Here is a 17,865-nt window from a genome sequence, read left to right on the forward strand (position 1 = left end):
AACTTTTCTATTTTGGTTAATCTATCCACCACTACCCAAACCAAATCATTTCTTCAATTCGCTTTAGGAAATCCTATGATGAAATGCATGGAAATGATTTCTTATTTCCCTTGAGGAATAACCAAAGGATGAATTAACCCTCCAACCTTGAGGTGTTCATGTCATTGTACCACAAAGTTGTAGACGTCCTGAAACAAACTAATCCATTAAAATTGCCTCCTAACTAGGCTAATGCATGGCATCTCTTTCTGAAAGGGCCTACACTCGGGCTATTGTGGCTCTCACCAACGGCCTTGGTTAATTATCGGCCAGCTTGCCAACTTAAATCTCTTCAGCATAAAGCCTAAGTACCTTAACGTTCATTTCCGATTTTATTGGCAGAGGAGAAGGATGAATCTATGCATGTGTGCATTAGCTATCGCGATTCAAGTATCCGCTGAGGGTGGCCAAGTAGTTCAATTAACTACAATGTATGTATTATTTTTCAAGAATTCTTTTGTGCTAAGTAGGCAATGTCAACGTATTAAGGCACCATTACAAAGCACACTTTGGCATTCTAAGTTTTTAAAAATATAGTCATTTCTAGTGCTTCAAAATCAAAAACTTGGGAGCATGTGTGCGATGTTTTTGAGTTGTGCAACAAGCACAAACTATATGCTAAAGAGGGAAAGGGTGACATATATTATCTTGCACATTTATTTTCCGAGCAAGGTCTCTAGACAAAGTAAGTCAAAGCCAAAACATCTTTAAGTGACCACATCTCACAAATCTAGAAAACCATAGAATTTTCCTAAGAGGGCATGCTACTAAAATAAGTTAATCAGTAAGTATACAAAGATTGAGATATCCATTGAAAACTAATCAAAAACCAAGGACATAATCTTAAATGGAGAGAGGAGCAGCTATATGACTGGTTTGTTTTGTTTTTTTCTAGCTAATTGTATACCCTCATAAGACATCTGTGTTTGAAAGAGATGCAATTCACAAAGCTATTGTTGCAAGGCTACATTAAGGAGATAGATTTAGCTACTACTCTTGTACTAGCTATTCTTACGCAGCCAATGGTGCTATAGAGGCTTAATTGGACGTTGAGCCCATTCAGCGAGGTGTGAGCTCAAGGTTCAAGGGTGAGATTCACGGTTCAAGAGCTCAGGGTTCAAGGGTTAGCGATTGTACATGCTCTTAAAAAGTGGAACTACATGTATGGTGCCACTTTTGGGATCCATATGAACCATGAAATTCTAAAACGACTTTCAAGTCAAAATGAGTTGAAAGGTAGAAAAGCTCCGTGGATGAAGATCTTGTAAAAGTATCACCTTCAACTCCATTACCAATGCAGAAAATATAACGTGGTGGCAAATGCGTTCAGTCACATGAGATTAACTACCTGAGTTTCCCGCTCTTCAAGAATGATTTCTTAGAGTCTTCACGTGGTTTATGTAGGTATGATATGTCTTTCAATGAGTTCTGGCATGTTGTGTGTGTTCGCACTCTTATTTTATAACAATCATGTCCCTCATTGGAGATATATTAGCCCGAGCTACTAGTCAAAGAAGAGGAACAAGCGTTAGTCCAAAGCGACTAGTCAAGTCTCCTAGGTTATAAATTGAGCCGACGAGCTCAAGGGTGGACCATTCACATTCTTTGAGTAGTGCATCAAAGGACTAGTATATCATTGTCCCCTCCCCCCCACAGACAAGTTGGCCACCCATGACAACAAAACAATGGGATAGGGTGCATGTGGCCTAAGCTGGCTAGGCTGCTTGGAAGTTGATGAGACCTTTACACTAACAAAAGAACTAGAATGTGGGACACCTCCATGGTTAAACCTCAACCCAAAGTGGTTCACTTTCTTTCAAGTCTAGCCATGCCTTTTGAGAAGTATAAACATCCTACCACATTGCAAAGAAAATTTGTAGAGCTTAAAGACCTTTGATGCTTGAAATTAGAAGCACGCATCAGCCAAACCAATCGAGAGATGCTACAAACCACCACTTTATCATCCACAAAATGTAATCCTCAAACACAATTCCAAAATTAAAGTGTCTATTCAACCAAAGACGTGAAAAGCAACACATTCTCACACTGCTTGCTTAGAACAAATAGCAACATTTCGAGTATTTTTAAGAAGAATGCGAATGGTTTTGTGGAGGTAGTGTACAGTCACTCTCGTGAGGATTGCATTGAGTCTTCTTTTGTCAAATATGTGAGGGCTTGTCTGAGAGAGCTTAAAGTGCCATGATATAAGTGTTTACAAGGTTTGCAGGAGAAAGCAAGGGTTTTCTTCCAAACAAGGTGGAGCTTTAAATAATTTTTTGAAGGGTTAAAATGAGCAAGGACCAAGAAATTTTGCCAAAGCAGACAGTGAATATTAAGTTATCTTCATATATGTTAATCCTCCATTCTCAATTTCAGATCACCTCAAAAGGCATTTCTATCCCCACACAAGATTCCACAGATAGTCAATGATAACACAGGTTGAACTTCGTAGTAGCATCAAGTAAACCACATTGCACTTAATTTTTCTTCTCCACTTCTGTAGATATTCCAATCTTGTGCCCCAATCCGAAGGCGTCACAAGCCACCCCCATAAAGCTTTATCTATGATACGACTACTATTCTCTCTCTCTCTCTCTCTCTCTCTCTCACCATGGTGCACCGAGGAGGATTCCCTCGAAGAATCCATCGTCAAGCTCAACGATATTCTTCAACCAATCAACATCGAGCCTGACACTGTCTCTTGGATCAACGACACACATAGGCATGTGCCTCTTGGAGGGTGCATCCTCACTTTCAAAAACAAAGAACGGACGAGGTTGCTGCACCAATCGTATCACCTCAAAGGGACAAAGCTTTGGATTGGCGAGGAATTGACTACAAACCAACTCAAGCACAAAGCAAGCCAGCTCAAAAAGATGCATGAAGCTCGTAAACAAGGTAAATGGGCAGTCTATCGTGGCGGTAAAGCCATCATTCAAGAGTTTCGAACTCCCAAGCCAGCTCCCCCTCTGCCTGACCCACCCTAGGTTTTGTTTTTTGTCTTGTATCCTTTCCTTTTCCTTTACTCCTGATGGACCCTCAATCCCTAACTGATATGTATCCAACGCTTCCACCCCAAAAACACAGATGTAATGTTTTTGTTTTGGTCCCATGGGTCATATCTGACCTCCGTGGACGATAATTAAATATCTCTCTCTCTCTCTCTCTCTCTCTCTCTCTCTCTCTCTCTCTCACACTCACACACACACACACACACACACACACACACACACACACACACACATAAAAACAACACCTACCCAAGGTAACATAGCTATCTCTAGCCCTAACAGAGATATGGTGGTATTAGTGCTGAGCAAAGCCCGCTCGATGAAAAAAACCCCTACTCTGCCATAAACAAAGCAGAGCCCACTACATGAAGAAAATCCTCTGCCAAATTTCTTCTTCACATTACAGTCAAGACGGATACACCAAGGATAATATTTCACCAAAGAGGTATGAAGTATCACTATTGGAGTAGGGCTTTGACCATTATAATGCATCTTACCCTCACCCAACAGAACTCCAAGGCCCCTCCCTGTCTCCCAAAGATATGGCCAAACTCAGGACCAAGTAGTGTGAATGCAACAACAAGACCCTCGCCTAGGCATGAGAATAAGTTGATGTACTGTTAAATAATAGTACATAATGCTTAACCTAAACCCACAAATTAGAAGACTTTCATACTCTTAAAATCTAATCGCCGAAATCCTGACCCTCAAATCAGCAATTAGAAGATTAAATCAGGTACTTAATACACATGACCACACAAAAACCATCTGAATGAGGCTGCAAGTTGCGACTTCAAACAAAAAAGAGTATTGAGATCTGCTGCTTTAGAACAAAAGCTTTGGAAAGAAAAACAACTAACCGTATCAACTTCAGAACAGACCATAACGAAATTAAACCACCGCAGCACCCTACAGTCTCAACACAACTGCTAAAGGGGTTTAAGAAACCACACTTGGGGTCCACCGCAGCACCCTACAGTCTCAACACAACTGCTAAAGGGGTTTAAGAAACCACACTTGGGGTCCACTACCTACATCAAAATCTGCCTACTGCGTTGACCCACATTACAAGCAATAACTCCTTTCAAAAGCAGGAACGACAACTGTGTGATGTACAATGATGACCATTTTATTAAAAATCACATCATGCATTAGCAAAGTGTGAAGGCGCTCTTGAATGGAAAATGGCTGCACTGGAAGCCCATAGTAACCGCGTAGGAACATTACAATGTCATAACACAAGAAAATAAGGCCATCCCTCTTGATTGAGCCATTTAGAAGTACCATTGGTGCCATTACATTCAATATGTATACTGATACACCTTAATCTGAAAGGCTTCAAACCAAAACAATTCCTTCTGTCGTTTTCGGAAGTGCCCCTTTCAGCAGCATGAACTACCCTCCTGGTTACTCTCAGGAGAAAGTCCGGGCCGTAAAATATTCTTCCGTGCCGATGTATCATTTAGCAAGGTAGGTGTGTCTAAGATCTGAAAGTTCACAAAGAGAGCAGTGCTAAAATCAACCTTTAAAAAACTTGAGATTGATCATCAACCTTCGAAAAACTTGAGATTGTCAAGCAGAGCTGTTAAAGCTTTTACTCACTTTTAGAACCAGCTCCTCAAAGCAGTGCTCGACATTGATTCGGGTCTTGGCACTGCATTCAAGAAATAGACATCCATACTGGCGTGCGAACGCAATACCCTCTTGCTTTGTTACGACTCTCTCAGAATCCTATCATATCATTCAATGTCAGAGTTCATACTCTGGATATTCAAGTTTTTTAATCGCATTCCAATTTGTCAAGATGGAAAGCAGACATTCTTGCCTTGTCGACTTTATTTCCTACGAGCATCTTGATGCAATCCTGGTTTGTAGAATACATATCCACTTCCTTTAGCCAGACATCAGACAGATTTGTAAATGTATCCCTTCTTGTCACGTCGTATACTGCAAATTTACCAAGATTTAGTACAAATAAGTTTGTGGCCCTCGCTTTAGAATGTGAGACGCACAACCCACCATCTGATAAGAGCCTAATGGACATTGCCTAAAAGTTATAATGCAGATAACCCTCTAAAAAACAACAAAAAAATCACGAGTAATGCCAAAAGCACCTGTCATATGATCCAAGAGAGATAGAAATTCTCACAATACAAGGTAAGCTGGAAACCATCCATGCATGCATCAAAAGATATCTGACAAAGTGGCAATGAGAGTGAGAGAACTTGCCAAGAATAATCCCTTGCGCTCCCCTGTAATATGAACTTGTCAAAGTACGGAACCGCTCTTGGCCAGCTGCAAGGTAGTACCATACCATTACCATCAAAAACACCAAATGAGCCAAACTTTCTAAGACTTGAAAAAGCCATTGTTCTTCATGTTTGGTGGAGCTTAAAGTTCTGTTGTTATTATGTGCCTTCACAAATTTCAAAGAATACGATCTAGCATATCATACTGGTGCCAAGATTGAGGACACAAGAAAAGGCATGGCAGGTCAACTGAAATGGGTACTCAACCACTGCAAAATATGCGCCAAAGTGTTGGGTGCAAGCATGAGCTGAATTATGCTTTTGCACAAGCACAATATTTCGTCATTGATTACACGTCTCAAAATCCTAATATTAGACACTCCCTCCCTCCCTCTTTGTGTCTCTCTAGCACAGCTCATGCACTCCCCCCCTTGTGTTCCACAAAGAGAATATATACAAATTGTTAATGAAACCACTCTACAATTTTACAAGACATCCTTATATATCTGTTTTGATGCTTCTAGTTTTGCTGCCATAAAAAGTATAGGATCAAAGAGATGGGACAAGCAAGAGTTCTTACTAGCAAGGAACGTGATACGGCTCTAAAAAACAATTTCAATAGCCATGCTAGGAAGCATCATGATACAAAATCTACTGTTCCTCTAAAACACATTTGCCAATGTTGACATGCACAGCAAAAAAAAAAGCACTTGGTGACCCTGGTCAACTTTTCCCACCTAAAGAAATCAGCGTGTTGACTTGTCTTTACATGTACAAACAACCATTTATGATAGATCTTGTCAGCAAGAAAGAATAGTGTTGGTGCAAGTGGTGAAGAATTCAAAAGAAGAAAAGAGGGCCACCTGTATCCCATATCGTGAGCTTCAGCTTCTTTCCTCTCAAGGTCATAAGCTTTAACTTGAAATCGACACCTTTCATCACAAAAAGCACATCCATCAATAGTAACCAAAACAGCTTTAGACACCACCAAGAAAGTCATGGAGTGGATGAAGCACTAACCAATGGTAGGGGAAAGGTCATCAAATGTATCAGATGTGAAACGCAGCAAAAGGCTACTCTTTCCAACTCCTGAGTCTCCTATCAGTAGTAGTTTAAACAAGTGATCAAACTCGATTTGGCCAGGTCCCGATGCCATGAGACAGTATTATGCAGGTTCAAATATACTGACAGCTTCGTTCGCTGTGACCTGAACAATTCAGAGAGATAAGGAATTGTGTCTAGCAATAAAACAGACTCGCAGCATAATAAGCACTTGACTGCAAGGCTATACAAAGTTGGGAGTGTTCCAAAGTCTCATGCTGGATACAGATCGACTTAGTGCCTGCCCGTCACTTTTAGGGACGGGCAGGCAGGTGTTACACACATTAAAAGGAAATAATTTTTAAAAACTGAGAGGACTGTCAGCTCGTAAGCCTAGCCTATTGGTTGAACGCCTGGCAGCAGTTCAATACGCACCCAAGTTTGGGCAGGGAGTCTCCGCAGCCTCACATTTTGCCCGCTGCCCAATTCATTCCACGAATGAGATTTTGCCTGCTGTCTTCCACGTCTGCACGCCCAAGTTTGGGCAGGCAGTGTGTAAGCAGCCTCACATTTCAAGCATTCGGGTCAACTTTTCTGGTGACAATAACAATTCGTTTCAACAACTATACAATTTGCAAACTTTGATCAAAGCACCTAGAAAGCTAAAGAGAGTTGGGAACTCCATATAGTAGCTCCTTTAAGTTTTCGCACCTGTTGCCAAAAGGAGCCTTGGATAGTTCCACAAAATCAGACTCCAAAACCCTACACTTTCTTGGGATGATCCATTCTTGGTGCCAAAGTAAACAGGTTGTTACGTCTAGGGTAAGACCGGCCGGGCCAAGGGCCAGGACACACATGCGGTACAGGGGAACCTATATTTAGTAGGCCAAGGGTCTATATTAGGCATAGTGGGTGGAGAGTTGCATGTGCTGGTCCCTAGCTTCCATATTAGTATCAAACCTTAGGGCAGCCATGGAGGAGAGGAAGAAGCATGTATTTTTTTCTCCCTCGGTGCTTGCCTTCTCTGTCTCTCTCACTCTCGATACTTCATGGCGGGCTTTGTCACAAACTGCTGACGTGTCAAGTCACTGAAGAACGGAGCCAACCCTCAGATCTTGGAGGAGGGGACTAAACCCTAACTGAAGAAGCAGAAGCAACAGAAGAAGTTTTACCAACTTGCAAAGTCTTGCCAAGTGGCCTATTTTTAAAGAAGAGTTCCCACCAACTTATGGGACCTCGTCCGACGGGGCCTAAGTGACCTAGAAAGATTAAATAAAGAGGAGCTCACACACATACTGTCACGTGACACATCCAACCCTATGTGTCCGTGGACAAGCTACAGCATGATCAGGGATCAGTTCAGTCCAGTCAGTCTAGATTAGAAGTGATATGGAACCTTTGTGAGTCTATTCGTCGACCGTGCATGCCCAGTCACCTAGCATAGATGAATATCCTCTGGTTGCACACAGCATGATCATCAATATTCCCATCAGAATCCATTAGAATCAGTTAGGAGAATTTTCCAGTGCATTTAGCCTATTTTCCCTATTTTTGACATTTTTCACTTATTATTTTTAAGTGACTTTCCAACAAAAGTAGGTAGGGCAATTTTGCTAAGTTAATATATAAGCAAACCCAAGTTAGCACTCAATGGCAGAAGAGGCAACAAGAGCTTCCCGCTCAACAGGCACCTTCTCAACAAGAACCCCCATCAGCACCCTTGGCGTTTTTGGTCTCCATCCTCGCCACAGTTACCCTAGCGTTTTGCATAGCGCCAGCACTCCCCCCAGATCCCTGGCGTTTTCAGTAGCAGATCGCCATCAGCAGTACCAGATCCCCTAGCATTTTCCAGTTTGCTATGGCCGGAACTTCCCAGACAGCCTAACGTTTTTGCTAGCGTTTTTCAGATGCAGCAGCGTTTTCATTTTCAGCCATAAATGGAGCACTTGCAGCAGCGTTTTCAGCATTCCCCACAGTAGCAGATTCAGCCCTTGAAGCATTGCAGAAGACCCCCATTTTCAGCCCTCGAAAACGCAACCAAAACAGTCATTTTCAGCCACCGAAACAGCCCCGAAATTCAGCAGATAGAAGACCACAGAGTTCATCCCTAAAGTCGTCGTCATCATCACCGTCGTCGTCACCGACATAGTCCCAAGTTGCATCAGTCCATTGCATCGTCATCGTACCACTTTGTGCAATCATAAGCAGACCACTCTCGCCGACGAGAGTGGGACCTTCGGAGGAGGGTTTTACAACCTCTCTCGTGTCGTATCTCTCTTCTCTCTCTATCTCTCAGTCTCATACACTTGCACGCACAGTGTCCATTCACTTTGTTGTGATCATAGCACTTTCCATTAAGAACGGAAGGCTCTCCCTTCCATAAGAACAAAAGGAACCTTGAGCACAGTTCGGAGCACTTATCTTGAGCAAAGCACAAACATTCATTCCGCTGCACCTAACATTGGTATCAAAGCTTTGGCAGCGTTCTGTATCACTCAAGGAAAGAACCACAAGAACCACAAGAATTTTTTTTGCTTGTTGAGGTCGCACGAACCCAAGTTCGTTTGGGCGTGTCGATTCCTAATCGTGTTTTGTTGAAGAGTGACAAGAATCCCAAGAAAGAAGGGCTTGTCCAGCCTCCCCTTGTGTCTCTTTTCACTCATTGAGAGCGGACCGTGCACTTAGCGGCCGGCCAATCGACGTGAGGTGGGAAAAAGCAACCTTGGTGTGAGCGCAAGGCCGCCAAGGGGTGCGCCCGCAGAAAAGAATAGAACTCGGGTGAAGAGAAGATCCTTCTCAAACGCGGTTTGCAAGCGAAAGAAAACCTCAAGAACCCAAGTTCCTCGTGAACTAAAGAACCCACGATTGCATAATGGTCATCACTCGAAGCGGAATGGATACTTCGCTCGGAGGTGATGAGCATGAGAGAGGCGAAGAAGAATTTTCCCCACCAGGAGGTTTTTCCGACCCTCCCTATCTACGACATCGATTGCACTAACTCCAATGGAGGAGTTGGAGCTGTTGTTTATGGAATAGAATTTACAACGCGAAGCAAGAAATGCAGCAAGAATGACAGCCATAGCGTGTGAGCGCGAGCAAGCACGCTTGGAAGCCAAAGAACCACAAGCCAAATTTGATCGTGAATACAAAGAACGAAAAGCAGAAATGGAACGCAGACACGCAGAAGACGAAGCAGCAAGACAAGCAGAGAACAAAGCAAGACAAGCAGAATTTGATCGCGAGATCAAAGCAAGGAGGAAAGAGTTCTTGCGACTCTTTTCTCAAGCTCAGGAACAGATGCAGGAGATTCGGGAAAAGGAGACTCTCTCAGTCTCTTCTTCTCCACAGCATGACACACAGGATTTGCATGATTGTGTGAAGCATGATGATGATTTGATTGACAATGACTTGCATGATGTTTTGAACGACAATGATAAGCACAATGATTTGCATGATGATTTGAATGACATTGATTTGCTTGATAATGATAAGCATGATGACAAGCATGATGATTTGCATAATCAAGATGTGATTTCTCACGAGCATGATGATTTGCATGAAGATGATGGGATTGTTCACAAGGATGATGTGTTAGTTTATGCTTTTTCTAGCGAAGCTAACCTCGTTGTAGATTCGATCAATCACGAAGAACCGATCTTGGCTTTCGAGTCGAGGTCCAAACAACCCCCATAAGACGATTTGATCATTCAGGAAGAAGCAACGATCTTGGCTCTCAAGCCTAGGTCCAAAGAACCCTCACAAGAAGTATTGTGTGTTCGCATGATTGATACGTTCGAATGTTTCATTCGTGATCGTTTCCTGTATTTTAGTCAACATCTTTATGTGATCCCTTTTCCTAGACATGACATATTGTATGTTGAGCACGTTTCTCACATGGATGAGCACGAATGTATGCGGATTTTTCATGAAAAGCTGAAAAGTATGCATGTAAGGAAGTCACATTCCATGTCTCTTCCTTGGCATGACAGTTTCCGACCGAGCACATGAAAGTATGAGCACCAAGCATAGGCATTTCCATTGAGATTTGCCACAGTTGATTGATTTTGATCAAACAGAAAAGATTCGATCTCATTGTTTGCGTGTGTGTGGTGAACGGTTTGGCACTCCGTCTCTTTGTTCATCTACATTGCATGCACAATCTTTGAGGAAGACAAGATTTTTTCCACTCACTTTACATGAAATAGGTATGTTCATGGTTTTGTGTTGGAAATGGTTTCAGGAATTTTCAGCCATGGAGATTCTTGAAGATAAAAGAAGCACGACACTCGACGAAGTTGAAACATCGAAGGATCCACAGAAGACTTTGTGTCGCTTTCGGCGTGGTCCAAAAGAAGCAAGCGTTGCAGACCTTTATGAAGTTCAAGTACCGCACGACCCACACATCAGAGTGGGCCGGCGAAGAGTCCCTTCCAGGATTCCGGATGCTATTGGCGATCTCTCTCGACGCCATACAGTTCGGTACCAGTACCTCACTTTGATAAGGAGGGGATGTCACGTGACACATCCAACCCTATGTGTCCGTGGACAAGCTACAGCATGATCAGGGTTCAGTTCAGTCCAGTCAGTCTAGATTAAAAGTGGTTTGGCACCTTTGTGAGTCTATTCGTAGACCGTGCATGCCCAGTCACTTAGCATAGATGCATATCCTCTGGTTGCACACAGCATGATCATCGGTATTCCCAGCAGAATCCATTAGAATCAATTAGGAGAATTTTCCAGTGCATTTAGCCTATTTTCCCTATTTTTGACATTTTTCACTTATTAATTTTTAAGTGACTTTCCAACAAAAGTAGATAGGGCAATTTTGCTAAGTTAATATATAAGCAAACCCAAGTTAGCACTAAAGGGCAGAAGAGGCAGCAGGAGCTTCCCGCTCAACAGGCACCTTCTCAGCAGGAACCCCCATCAGCACCCTTGGCGTTTTTGGTCTCCATCCTCGCCACAGTTACCCCAACGTTTTGCATAGCGCCAGCACTCCCCCCAGATCCCTGGCATTTTCAGTAGCAGATCGCCATCAGCAATACCAAATCCCCTAGCGTTTTCCAGTTTGCCATCATCGGAACTTCCCAGACAGCCTAGCGTTTTTGCTAGCGTTTTTCAGATGCAGCAGCATTTTCATTTTCAGCCCTAAATGGAGCACTTGCAGCAGCGTTTTCAGCATTCCCCACAGTAGCAGATTGAGCTCTTGAAGCATTGCAGAAGACCCCCATTTTCAACCCTTGAAAACGCAGCCAAAACAATCATTTTCAGCCACCGAAACAGCCCCCAAATTCAGCAGATAGAAGACCACAGATTTAAAGAATGTCACGTGACATCCAACCCTATGTGTCCGTGGACAAGCTACAGCATGATCAGGGTTCAGTTAGTCCAGTCAGTCTAGATTAGAAGTGATCTGGCACCTTTGTTAGTCTATTCGTAGACCGTGCATGCCCAGTCACTTAGCATAGATGCATATCCTCTGGTTTCACACAGCATGATCATCAGTATTCCCATCAGAATCCATTAGAATCAGTTAGGAGAATTTTCCAGTGCATTTAGCCTATTTTCCCTATTTTTGACATTTTTCACTTTATTATTTTTAAGTGACTTTCCAACAAAAGTAGGTAGGGCAATTTTGCTAAGTTAATATATAAGCAAACCCAAGTTAGCACTCAATGGCAGAAGAGGTAGCAGGAGCTTCCCGCTCAACAGGCACCTTCTCAGCAGGAACCCCCATCAGCACCCTTGGCGTTTTTGGTCTCCATCCTCGCCACAGTTACCCTAGCGTTTTGCATAGCGCCAGCACTCCCCCCAGATCCCTGGCGTTTTCAGTAGCAAATCGCCATCAGCAGTACCAGATCCCCTAGCGTTTTCCAGTTTGCCATGGCCGGAACTTCCCAGACAGCCTAGCGTTTTTGCTAGCGTTTTTCAGATGCAGCACGTTTTCATTTTCAGCCATAAATGGAGCACTTGCAGCAGCGTTTTCAGCATTCCCTACAGTAGCAGATTCAGCCCTTGAAGCATTGTAGAAGACCCCCATTTTCAGCCCTTGAAAACGCAGCCAAAACAGTCATTTTCAGCCACCGAAACAGCCCCGAAATTCAGCAGATAGAAGACCACAGATTTCAGCCCTAAAATCGTCATCGTCATCACCGACATAGTCCCAAGTTGCATCAGTCCATTGCATCGTCATTGTACCACTTTGTGCAATCATAAGTAGACCACTCTCGCCGACGAGAGTGGGACCTTCGGAGGAGGGTTTTACAACGTCTCTAGTGTCGTATCTCTCTTCTCTCTCTATCTCTCAATCTCATACACTTGCACACACAGTGTCCATTCACTTTGTTGTGATCATAGCACTTTCCATTAAGAACGGAAGGCTCTCCCTTCCATAAGAACAAAAGGAACCTTGAGCACTGTTCGGAGCACTCATCTTGAGCAAAGCGCAAACATTCATTCCGCTGCACCTAACACATACATTTAATTGCATGGAGCCATGACGACATGGCAGCTGTAAGGACAGCTCGGAATTTGCACTAACATGCTGACGTGGTAGACAGTACGGAATTCCCCATTTTACACTCCAGGTGCTGACGTGGCAGCTGTACAGGTTTCCGTAATCTGAGCCCGCAGCTTTTAGGGCCAGATGCTTTTAGAGTTTAATGTTGTTCATGTAACTGCTTTTCAAGGCCAAGGGCCTTTAAATATGTGCAGAGGGCTCAGTCTCTGGCACTCTTTCGGGTGAAGGTGCAGAGTGCAAGTATTAGCATTGTTCTGAGTTCAAGCAATATTAAGAAATACCGAAAGGGGCGCCAACATTTGGGGCCAGTGATCTCTTGGGTCCATCACTCCCGTGTTGTGTCGTGCATCTCTTTCAATTCAGTTATTATTTGAAGTGCTTAAAGTTGTTCATTCTGTTCTTTTCCATTGGCACGTGGTGCCCGTCCCTGTGACAGCTTAGGGCCGTTAACAAGTTGCATGGGCAAGTTCTCTTGCAAGGAAGGATGCATGGTCGTGCATCCCTCGTTCTCAAGCAATGGCGGGTGGCCGGCCGCTTACACACAAAGATGATGAGTAGTTCTGTGAAAAAGCCTGCACAAGTGAGCGCAAGGCTACGGTGATTGTTTCTCACTTCATGGGTGAGTGCATCCGGGCATGACACAAAACTCTGCATCATTTTTTTGTCAACACCGGCGTGTCCCCTGCAGCACGTCATAGCCCGAAATTTGTTTACATTTCAACGCCCTTTGTGGGTTTTTTTTTGGGGGCCACCCCTTCTAAGGGTTTATCCCACAAAGCCGAACAGACATCTTCACTATGGGTAACTCGCACCAAGACTTGGCAAGCAAGGCTTGTGAATCTAGTATAGTTAGGAGGGTGCATAGAAATTTTTTCCGACAGCCGGTTGGCGTCTTGGAAAGCAAAGTGAAGAAAAGGACGATAGGATGTGCAAGGGTTCAAGCTTGAGCAAAGTGCGCCTTCTTGGAGAAATTGATATGATCAAATCAACGTCAAAATCTACAACATTGACGCTTTCTTGGGATGGGAATACCACCCAAAATTGGGCTACAAATCGGGACTTATGCTGAGCTTATGCAAATGAGCAAGGCAAGTTGACTACCAGAGGCACCCGAAATGTTCGAAGAGGATTTTCCAAAGTCAGGGAAACAACACGTGCGAGGCATCATGCAGAGCAGATTATCCAACAAGGACCATAAGGTTGGCAAATTTTATGATTATGTGATTTTTATGACTTCATATATGATTGTATATTGCAAGAAGCATCCAAAAGGGTTTTCCAGAGTCAGGGAAACTACGACACGTGCAAGGCATCATGCAGAGCAGATTACCCAGCAAGGACCATAAGGTTGGCAAATATTATGATTATGTGATTTTTATGACTTCATATATGATTGTGTATTGCAAGAAGCATCCAAAAGGTTTCCAAAGTGAATTTTGGATGCAAAGGCAAGGCCTGTTGCTAGAATGGAAAAAGAGCCAAAGATGTTCAGCATGGCCAGCTCTTTGCTGGTCACACAGAGCTCTCTATGCCATGCCTATGCTTGACAAAGGAGGCAAACATGCTCGGCATGGCCGGCTATTTGTTCCACTTCACGAAGCCGGTAAGGGTCTCTCTTTCCTCATCTCCGAGTTTTGGGGTTTGAATATTTGATAGGGCATGGTTCCTAGGCAAAGTGTTTCTGCACTTGAGTTGATCAATTGTCTTGATACGGATTCCGATGCCAAGGTCGGTTATTCAAGAATGTCGATAAGCAAATTAAATTTACAATTTACAATTTGAACCCATTAAATTTTGCAGAATTTTCTCCAAGCCAGCTTGACAAGCAAAAGTTGCTTTGGTGACAGAGTTTTACAATCAAACGAATATTTTTTTTTAATATTGGGCAATCTAAGGATTCTCATAAGGCGTACAATTCGACAATGTCGATTCTCTATGGGGATTGGTTTCGAGCGAGCTCCAAGATGAGTTTTTTTGGGATATTCCCTAGATATGCAGCCTTTACCGAAAACCCTTGCTCATGAAGCGATTGGAGCAATCGGATCGAGCTTTTGGAAGAGAAAAGCGGTAAGAGATTTTCTCTCTCCCTTCTCTCGCTCTCTTTTTTTTTGGAAAAAGTCAGGGCTGTATATTACTGAGTACAAAATAATCCCAGCGGATGCCAAAATAGCCTATCACGTGGGGTGTATAAGCTGAATGAAAGGAGGAGAGCCACTATAGTGACTACTCGACTAGAACAATCTCACGGTGGTCGGTGTGAGGAGCAAAGGAGAAACCACTGAGGAGGGGCATAATGCCAAGTAATCTGACCACCTGTCAGTGTGAAGAAGAGTGGGGATCGTGCCCAACGCCGAAGGAAGGCAAATCGACGAGCCTCGGCTGCTCTAGATGTACCGAAGGAGGAATTCCACTGCCAAATCAGGGTGTGAATGGTGTCTAGCCAAATGGAAGTGAGGATATCCTGAAGCAGCTGTGGAGCCGCACTGAGAATGTGAAGACAACAGGCTCTCCAAATATTCCATAGTGTAATACTAGTGATGACTGAGAAAACTGCATCACGTGTCTGCGTATCTCCCTGCCAAGCAATCTGTGGTAGCATAGCCAAAGTCCCTCGTCGATAACCAGTGGAGGTAAGCATGAAAGCTGGATCTGTGGCTGAGCCCTCGTAGAAAAGATGCGGGCCGGGCATCGACATCAACCATGAGACAGATCCCCAAGTAAGAAATCCATGCTGAACACCTGATCTGCTGAGTAGAGAGCAAACTGCAAGCCACATTACATGGGAAGCTGAGCATGACCAAAGACAGTGAGCAGGTGACTCAAGTTGGCACAAAGGGCAGCGAGTACATAACGGATCATGACCCATAGTAGCTAGCCAAGTCCCAACTGGTAGTCCCGCATGAGCAATCATCCACATGAAAAAGGAAATACGACGAGCAACATGTAAATCCCAGATCGCGAACCAAAACTGCTACAGATAGGCATGAGAGAGGCCTGAATGTAACCAGAAACGCATTCGAGTGGGCTGCTATGGTTGCTGTCTCACCAATGCTAATCTTCCAATCCGGACAGTGTACTCAAAGAAGGATACAGGTGCACCTATGGGATCTGAGTGAGGCCAATGCCACTCTCCTGGGTCCCAATAAAGTTGCGATAGGGCACGGCCCTCCCACACCCAAAGCCTCCAGAGTGCAGCATCAACAGAAGCAAAACGAGGGTCAACACAACGACGCTTCCCGCGTGAGCCAACTACTCGTATGGCCTCCCATCGGGCGCCGGAGGAGATAAGTAGTGGAGACGTGGCAGCGTATGTCAATCGAGCATGGATCCCCGGAGAGTTGTCAGTATCAACTGTGAATAGCATGGTGTCCAAACGAATTAATAAGAGAGTGCTGCGGTCAAAGAGGCCTTCCCAGCCACAATGAGGAGGCATCTGAAGCGTGCCACGCATGACTACATCCCACTGTGAAGCAACGGCAGAATCGATCTCAAGCAGTCTGTCTGGCACCCCGCGACCAATGTCATAATGTTCTGCCACAAAATCTGCATCCAGCATACGTGTCTCATAAAACAACCGCATAGAGGCTGCACGGCCAGAGTCCCAAGCAGCCCAATCAATGTGAGTCCTCTCTCCAAGCTGACGAGGTGGATTACCCGAAGAATCAAGAACTGTAGCATTCCAAATGAGAGGCTCACGCTCAATCTCCTCACGACATGAGGGAGGTGAGCGTACGATAGTCCGTCTCATGGAAACCCAAATCTGAAGGAGCGATCGGAGAAAGGGTGAGAGAGTGGAAGTGGACAAGGGAGCATCCGTAAAGAGAAAATGATACCCTGAATGCCAAGTATGACCGTCTACAGTGCCGAGTCGTGGAGTCACTGTGCAAAGAGCAGCTTGAGGAAGCATCTTCCAAGGTTCTTGGCCAGGAAAAAGACCCAGAACAATAAGCTTGGTAAGAAGTGCGCGGCTCTGTAACTCTGGATCAATGATGCCAAGGCCTCCCTCTGACCTAGGACGAATGATCGTGGACCAGCGAACTCTAGCACGAGTATCAATAGTCCCGTCTGTGCCACTCCATAAAAAGTTCCTTACTAGTCCCTTCTCTCTCTCTCTCCCTCTCTATCTCTTCCTCTCTCCCTCTCTCGGGGCGGGGAGAGAGAGAGAAATGAAATGAAATGAAATGTTATATTAACGTCTTCAAAAGGCCAAAGTAACCTATGAAACCAAAAAGTTACAATGTGGTGGATCTAATACAAAGTCAGAGTAACAAAATGACAAAACAAATATACTATGGAATCCTGGACTGCTAGGTGTGAGATGAGCAGCTAGTTGGGGTAGCTAAATCACAGGAGATCCAACATCGGTCGCTGGCGGATCTCATCAATCTCCTCCATGGTCAGTAATCTAACCGGGCGTCGTGCATGTCGGGCCAAAGTAATCCGAATCCTCTGATGTAGCCTCCGTCGATGCTATGTAGTCCTCCGTAGTCGTGGGCGTCTGGATCTCAAAAAATTCGGTCGCCCGATCGATCAGTGTGCCTCTGGTGTGAGGCAGCGAGCTCTGCTGCGGTGGTAGCTCCTCCGGGTGTCCATTGTCTACTCTAAAGAAGTCTGTGATGTGTCTCTGAGACTGGCTAGCCTCTCCTCTCATCAAGCTCTCTCTGTGTCGGCACAGCTCGAGCAGAAACAAACCCAGGCATCTCTGATCCTCGTACTGCATGACTTTGGAAAGTGGTCCAAAGCCCTCTCTGAACAAGCAGTGGAAGCGGCCTCGTATCTCGTAGTAGAAGGGACAGTGGCATGTGTAGTGCAACTCTGTCTCAGGCTCCATGTCACACAGGGGGCACGTCCTGGCCTCTGCTGGTACTCCACTGTATCTCCCAGTCTCGATCCGCAGCTGGTGCGAAGATGTGCGTATCTGGCCAATAGCACATCGTACCCCATGAGACAAGTGGGTGTCCATGTACCTGGGCCTCGTCACAAAACCGTCCTCTGTAAGCTGGAG

The 17,865-nt window shown here is 44.5% G+C and overlaps 1 protein-coding gene across 1 annotated transcript in view; it reads right to left on the reverse strand.

The window, feature by feature from the left end:
* Positions 1-4,158: 4,158 nt before the first annotated feature.
* RAB18 (RAB GTPASE HOMOLOG B18) overlaps positions 4,159-17,865 on the reverse strand; it is a 30,306-nt gene continuing 16,599 nt past the window's right edge. The window contains exons 2-7 of the mRNA XM_086505572.1: positions 6,320-6,506; positions 6,163-6,231; positions 5,280-5,345; positions 4,876-4,997; positions 4,653-4,781; positions 4,159-4,537 (exon numbers count right to left, since the gene is read on the reverse strand). Of these exons, the coding sequence (XP_086361698.1) occupies positions 4,433-4,537; positions 4,653-4,781; positions 4,876-4,997; positions 5,280-5,345; positions 6,163-6,231; positions 6,320-6,455 (627 nt within the window). The 5' untranslated portion in view covers positions 6,456-6,506 and the 3' untranslated portion in view covers positions 4,159-4,432. The remainder of the gene's footprint in view (positions 4,538-4,652; positions 4,782-4,875; positions 4,998-5,279; positions 5,346-6,162; positions 6,232-6,319; positions 6,507-17,865) is intronic.

This window comes from Adiantum capillus-veneris, chromosome 29 (assembly GCF_014529385.1).
Source record: "Adiantum capillus-veneris isolate H3 chromosome 29, ASM1452938v2, whole genome shotgun sequence".
Lineage (NCBI taxonomy): Eukaryota > Viridiplantae > Streptophyta > Polypodiopsida > Polypodiales > Pteridaceae > Adiantum > Adiantum capillus-veneris.